General features: G+C 42.9%; 1 protein-coding gene across 1 annotated transcript; it reads left to right on the forward strand.

The window, feature by feature from the left end:
- Positions 1-3,732: 3,732 nt before the first annotated feature.
- On the forward strand, positions 3,733-5,060 carry LOC106319888. Its single transcript, XM_013758288.1, has 2 exons — positions 3,733-4,536; positions 4,785-5,060. Exons 1-2 carry the CDS (start codon positions 3,733-3,735, stop codon positions 5,058-5,060), a joined length of 1,080 nt encoding a protein of 359 aa, XP_013613742.1.
- The last annotated feature ends 1,934 nt before the right edge of the window (positions 5,061-6,994 follow it).

Here is a 6,994-nt window from a genome sequence, read left to right on the forward strand (position 1 = left end):
AAAGGGAAACTCATTAGGCTTAATTGTCCCAAGCACCACGACCTTATAGTATGGTCATGAGGGGGAGAGAGGATAAACCCATGATCAATACTACAAGTTCGTGTACTACCATAACAGCCAAACAATAAAGGCCATGAGAGACAATGGCCTTCGGCCGCAAAGGAAATAACCAGCCTCGTGTACCATTATGGTCTAAAGACCATGTTATAAATGGCTCAGCCATAAAAGGACATGTTTTAAAATGGCCAAACCATAAGGCCATTACTCTGCCAAAGAGACCATGTTATGAACAGGTCGGCCGCAAGGGCCATAACCGGCCAGAGAGGCCATTACCATAAAAGGTTCGGCCAAGTAAGCCATTATCTATAAGACTAAGATTCTAAAGTCTATAAGCTTGGAACATTATGAATTGACATGTATAAGAATGATAATATGCATCAGGCCATATAAGTGAGAATAGATATTCCCATCTCAGATTGAATACGGGTCATAAAACCAGACATACAGCATCTTAAGAGATTTTGAATAAACCACCACATACATATATGTGCCGTCTAAAGATGGAACCTCAGAAGAGGATTGGGAATATATGTTGGATAGGAGTATTACTTTCTCCAACGATTTATAAAGAAAACTTGAGCCAAACATGGGTGATCAGATTGTGGCCAAGTACACGGATTGCATCCGTCTATCCAAACAATAAAGGAGAAGGATTATAAGCTGGATAAAGAATGATAATAATGGTTTTAAACCATCATTGTCTTGGCAAAGATCCTCGGACTAGAGATTATAATTTAAGACGTCCAAAGAAAGATTATATAAAGCTAGCTAATTGAGAAGCTAATCGAAATGTCAGACACTGACCCGAGAAATGACTAACCAGCTTAGCACCAAATGAATGTCCTAGAAAAGACATAATCAAGTTTCTATAGAGTCTATACAAGATAGACCAAGTGTTCCATAAAGATAAAGGGATCTCGGATAGAAAGGAATGGTGCATGGAATGATAGATCCAAGATCATACTAGAAACCAAACAGACATTGAGAAAAGGATGCGCAGCTACACGTCTAAGGTACCAAACCATGTAGTCTTGGGACGCCAAGCTACTAGGTAACAAAGGTCCTGGATAATAAAATCCCAAAGTGATCAGATCATGTCTGGAACATAATGGAACCACATGAAAGTGTCGACACACACACACATTTGTATAAAGATACATAAAGTTATAGCACTTGAACATAAAGAGATAAGCGAGGATCATGAACCCACGAAAGAGTACTCATACAATCATAAATGATCATAGAGATTAGAAAAGATAAAACGTGGAGGTTCAAAGTATCTAAAAGAGAGATGGGCGTATTGGCCATATACATATACATAAACGCCATCTGATCAACCAGTGAAATAGATGGATCTTGTTAGAAGTAAAGAAACCGTGAGAGATGTACATGATGTAAAGGTGTTCATGTTTTCCTACTTAACAACATTAGGTCATAGCTTGTTACACAAGGTACTCACAGAGATCAAAGGAACAGATTATAAGGATATAAACTCCTATGTGGTGGATGCTGCTACAGATTTTCGAAATTGAAAACGGTCTGGTCATAAGAAAGAAATTAGATACAAATGATGTAGTAAGCAGAATATGGATCACTGGATAAATTGAAAGAACATATTTTGTTCCTAAGCTGATTCATGGACTGAAAAACAGCTGCCTATAGTATGTAAAATAAAGTGATCACGCATGATCTTGGAGTTGTATAAAAGACAATCAAATACAGTCCATATATTTGAAATTCCTTGTGATTATACTAAACCTAAAAGAAGCATAGAATAAATCTATATGGGTGCCCGACTAAAGCTGTCCGACCCTCTGGCTAAAGGAGTCCAGCACTCTGGCTTAAAACGTCCGGCCCATCGGCTAAAAGGCGTCCGGCCCATATCTCTTGATCACGGACTAGTAGTACAAAAGATTAACCATCAGATTACAATCCGACATCAGATCCCCTAAGTAAGGATCCGGCATAGCAGAACGGTCTGCTGCCGTATAAACTCCACAAGGCAAGTAGTGGACATCATGATAACCATGTCTAGTACATTGTCCATAAGTACTTATTTTGTCCGACCAAAGTAAAAAGTTAACAGTAGACGATCACGTCTAGACTATGGACATATGCAAACACGATTTGCAAAGACCCAATAGTGATCTCTGAGGACAATGAGATCCACATTGCTTAGCACATATGCTTTACCGGGACACTCAATGTTAAAGGACATGAGAAACGACCTAAGAAGTCGAAATGGTCTAATTACGGTTCAGTTATGAAACTGGCCGATTACTCCCATCCTATACATACAGGAAATATCACACACCAAGATGCGTAGAATGTAGAACCTACAGTGAGGTTCACATCAGGGGGAGTAGTGCGTGTTGTACTCTTTTTCCTTCATCATGGTTTTGTCCCACTGGGTTTTCCTGATAAGGTTTTAATGAGGCAACATGAAGCGTACTACGAATCCTGTATGGTTATGGCATCCAAGGGGGAGTGTTATAAATCGTGGAGTGGATTGCCATTAACCAGGCCCGGTCCAAGACCGGCCCAATACCTAGAAGATGGAGGCACGGCCGAAGCCTAGAGAGAGGAGAGAGAGAGCCGACTTCAGGAGAGAGAAAGACGGCCACAAAGCTTAGAGAAAAGGAAACCCTTTCCTTTTCTTAGTAAATGTAATCTTTCCCTTATTATGTTTTAGTAGTTTTCCTATTTCCTGTTGGATTAGGATATGTACACTTTCCTTTTCTCTTTATCTTGTAATCCTTATATAAAGGAACCCCCATTGTTCATTAATAATAACACAGAAATATTCAGTCTCTAAACTCTCTAATTACAACACTCTGTTAATCTTCATCAGTAACATATTATAATAAGTCCCTTATCTTCACCGAGAACCAGGGTCCCAGTCTTGCGGACCATATTAAACTGAAAATTCATACCCGCGCGGGCCAGGGTTTTGGGAGACGATTTTCGGGTGTTGTGCGAGGAAGGACAAGATGCAACCATAGAGGATATCGGAGGGAAGGAGAGGCCGCCGGGGGATTCACCGGATGCTCATGGGTCCTGGGTGAGGAAAGTAGTAGGAAGTAACGAATGAGGGATGCCTGTACAGGAGGAAGTTTTTGATGAGGAATTTGTGGAGTCGAGATTGAGTTTGGAGTTTCCGAATGGGGAAGATGGGGAACCAGTGATAACGATAGGAAAGGAAGTGTTGACAGCTATGAATAGCTTGTGGAAGAGGTGTATGATCGTTAGGGTTTTGGGAAGAAACGTTCCAATTCTGAGCCTGAGACGTAAACTCATAGAGTTATGGAAGCCTAAAGGGTCGATGTTTGTGATGGATCTCCCAAGACACTACTTTATGGTACATTTTGAATAGGAGGAAGAGTACATGGCTGCTCTATCAGGGGGTCCATGGAGGCGTTCGGTAGTTACCTTATGGTGCAAGCATGGTCTCCCGATTTTGATCCGTTGAAGGATGAGATTGTAACGACGCCAGTTTGGGTTCATTTATCTCACATCCCAGTGAATTTCTATCATAAGACGATACTGATGGGTATAGCCAAGGGGCTTGGGTGACCAATCAAAGTGGACTTGACAACTTTGAAATTAGAGAGAGCTCGTTATGCGAGAATCTGTGTAGAGGTGAATCTGAACAAGCCCTTAAAAGGGTCAGTGATGGTAAATGGTGAGAGGTACTACGTCTCATATGAAGGAATCTCTGCTATTTGCTCAATGTGTGGTATGTTTGGACATCTAGTTAACTCATGTCCAAGGAATGTTACGGAGCGAGCTCTTGGCACGGTGCCTAGCCCAGTGACCATGACTCATGTGGGGTCTGAATCCACAGGAATGGATACGGAGTTTACCCAAGTGAGACAGGCGAGGAGGAAGCTTGAGCAACAAAGAAGCATAGGAGGATTAATGCGAAGTAATGAGGAGAGAAGTGTGGGGGGAAGGAAAACACGGGAAGTACGTAAGGAGGGAGTGCTGGAGGAAATTAGAGTGTCAAATCGGTTTGGAGGTTTGGAGGAAGAAGGGGAGACAGATGAGCTAGCGGAGGTTGGTGTGAGAGAGGAAGGGAATAAAGAAAATGAAAATACCGTGAACCTAAGCTTGGGAGGTTCTAGTAAGGTGCATGGGAAGGCTATGACGTTTGTAGCAAATGAGAAGAAAGAGAAACATGCTTCAGTCCGATTGGGACCTAAAGAAAAGAAGACAAGTAATATGAGAAGCCCACATTTCCAAATGCCCAAATCAAAACCAGTTGGGCCTACACGCGGACTGGTATATGGTCCAACTAAAGAAGAGATCGACATGTCTGTTAGTGGAAAGAGGCTGAGAGTCGAGAAGGAGACCGTCAGCCGACCGGGTGGTGCCTTCGCCGGAGTCAGGGACGTAGAAGGGAAGGAGAGGAATCCTGACCATGCTGGGGTGTTATATCGGAACCCCGTGTGGAGCAAGTGGGAGAGGTTTCGACGGGTGCGGAGGCATAACGATTTGCCCCGGTGATTCTAGTTGTTGATTATAGAAGCCTGATGAAGTGCATTCTTTGGAATTGCCGGGGGGCAAATAAACCCCAATTTCGTCGATCGATCCGATTTTTGGTGAAGAAATTCAACACTGATATACTTGCAGTATTCGAAACTCATTCTGGTGGAGCAGCTGCGGGTAGAATTTGTCAGGGGTTGGGGTTTGAGAACTCATTTAGAGTGGATGCATGTGGCTAGAGCGGAGGTCTGTGGCTATTATGGAGATCAGAAGTAGGAGAGCTAGAGATTGTCAAATCTTCTGATCAGTTTATTCATGCTCGTGTAGGAAGTGGGACAGAGGTTATCAACTTGATTGTCGTGTATGCTGCCCCTACGCCGAGTCGTCGAAGTGGTTTATGGACTGCTTTGGGAGAGGTGATTCACAATGTTGATGGGCCGGTGTTTGTCGGTGGTGACTTTAATACTATTGTGAGATTGGATGAGAGAAGCGGTGGGAATGGGAGACTATCCTAAGATTCGCTAACATTTGGGGATTGGATAAATGAGATGTCGCTCATTGATATGGGTTTTAGTGGAAACCAGTACACATGGAAGAGAGGGAAAACAGAAAGTACTTTCGTCGCCCAGAGATTGGATAGAGTTTTATGTTGTGCTCAGTCGAGGCTGAACTGGCAAGAGGCAAGAGTATCACATCTACCTTTCTTGGCCTCGGATCATGCCCCGTTGTATCTACAACTCACGCCAGAGGTAAAAGGGAATGCGTGTCGACGCTCTTTCCGGTTTGAGGCAGCATGGTTACAGCACAATGAGTTTAAAGATCTGTTGTTAGCCTCATGGAATCGGGTTATTGATACTAGAGAAGCACTAAAGCGGTTGGGAGTAAAAATCAAACAATGGAATAAGGAGGTTTTCAGGAATGTTCAGAAGAGGAAGGAGATCTTGGTTATGGAGATTACGAAAGTACAACAGCAAATTGATCAGAACCACACGGAAGAGTTATTGGTGAAAGAAGGTGAGCTTCTGAAGGAGTTCGAGATAGTTCTGAAACACGAAGAACTTATTTGGTTTCAGAAATCACAGGAGAAATGGGTTGCTCACGGAGATAGAAATACTAAGTTTTTCCACATGTCAACGATCATTAGGAGGAGGAATAAAGTAGAAATGCTAAAGAATGATGATAACAAGTGGATTTCGGATGCTCGAGAGCTTGAGGAGCTTGAGGTTAGCTATTTTAAAAAGCTATACTCGTTGGAAGACGTTGAGACTGACCCCCAGGACCTACGATGAGGGGATTTGTGCGCATCACTAGCCAAAAACATACGTCTTTGAATAAGAGATTCTCTGCAGAGGAAGTGGAAAAGGCGGTTAGAGATATGGGAAGTTTTAAGGCGCCAGGAAAAGATGGTTTTCAACCAGTCTTCAATCAAAGATGTTGGGAAACAGTAGGTGACTCAGTGATCAGGTTTGTTCTCCAATTTTTTGAAACTGGGAAGTTACCGGAAGGAACAAATGATGCTCTTGTTGTTTTGATTCCGAAAATACTCAAACCGGAGAGTATTACTCAGTTTCGCCCGATCAGCCTTTGTAATGTGCTGTTTAAAGTCATCACGAAAGCTATGGTAGGGAGATTAAAGGGTATCATGAATAAGTTGATTGGTCCTGCTCAATCTAGTTTCATCCCGGGCAGACTTAGTGCTGATAACATTGTGTTAGTCCAAGAAGCTGTTCATTCTATGAGGAGAAAGAAGGGACGAAATAGTTGGATGATTCTTAAACTGGACCTGGAAAAAGCTTACGTAGACTGTGCTGGGACTTTCTAGAGAGCACGCTAAGGGCAGCTGGTTTGTCGGAGAACTGGGTTGGGAGAATAATTGAATGCGTTGCTGGTCCGGAAATGAGTAGTGGAATGGAGAAAAATCAGAATTGTTTAAGCCATCGAGAGTGTTAGGGGATTTTTGTGTAGGCTCTTTGTGAGTACACGGAACGATGGACAAGCCGGTAAACCAAATGCATTTGAGGATGCTTGTAGGTATTTCGTAAGGATTTGAGAGAATAATGAAGAGAAAGACTTGAAGAGACGTTTTATTAGATAGAACAGCAAGAAGTTGATCCCTTGCTTTAGGGTTTTAGTAGCTCTTATATAGTTGTCTAGGAGTCGGTTTCATTAGGTTAAACTCTTCCATATTCGGAAATATGGAAGGTTTTCCTTGTCGGAAGTTTTCCATTTCTTGAAAGGGAGCTCGGTTCTACGGACCGAGCTCGGGGTTCCTTCTAGCGGGGACCTGGAGCGTTCCCTTATCGGGGACCCGGAGGTCTGGGTCCTGCCTTGAGGCTGGAGGAAAAGATACCGGGGTATTTTTCCCCAACAGTTTGCCCCTTATTTCTCGATTTCGTCATCGAAGTCGGGGAATAACCTGTGCACTCAAGTCAACCGGGGTTGCTCATTC

The sequence above is a fragment of the Brassica oleracea genome, unplaced genomic scaffold, assembly GCF_000695525.1.
Source record: "Brassica oleracea var. oleracea cultivar TO1000 unplaced genomic scaffold, BOL UnpScaffold00679, whole genome shotgun sequence".
Lineage (NCBI taxonomy): Eukaryota > Viridiplantae > Streptophyta > Magnoliopsida > Brassicales > Brassicaceae > Brassica > Brassica oleracea.

What these genes read in the sequence shown, in the direction of transcription:
- LOC106319888 (XM_013758288.1), top strand. Translation starts at nt 3,733, where the DNA reads ATGGTAAATGGTGAGAGGTACTACGTCTCATATGAAGGAATCTCTGCT. An exon ending in AGTGGGAGAGGTTTCGACGG is followed by an intron (nt 4,537 to 4,784) that starts GTGCGGAGGCAT and finishes GCATGTGGCTAG; the next exon opens with AGCGGAGGTCTGTGGCTATT.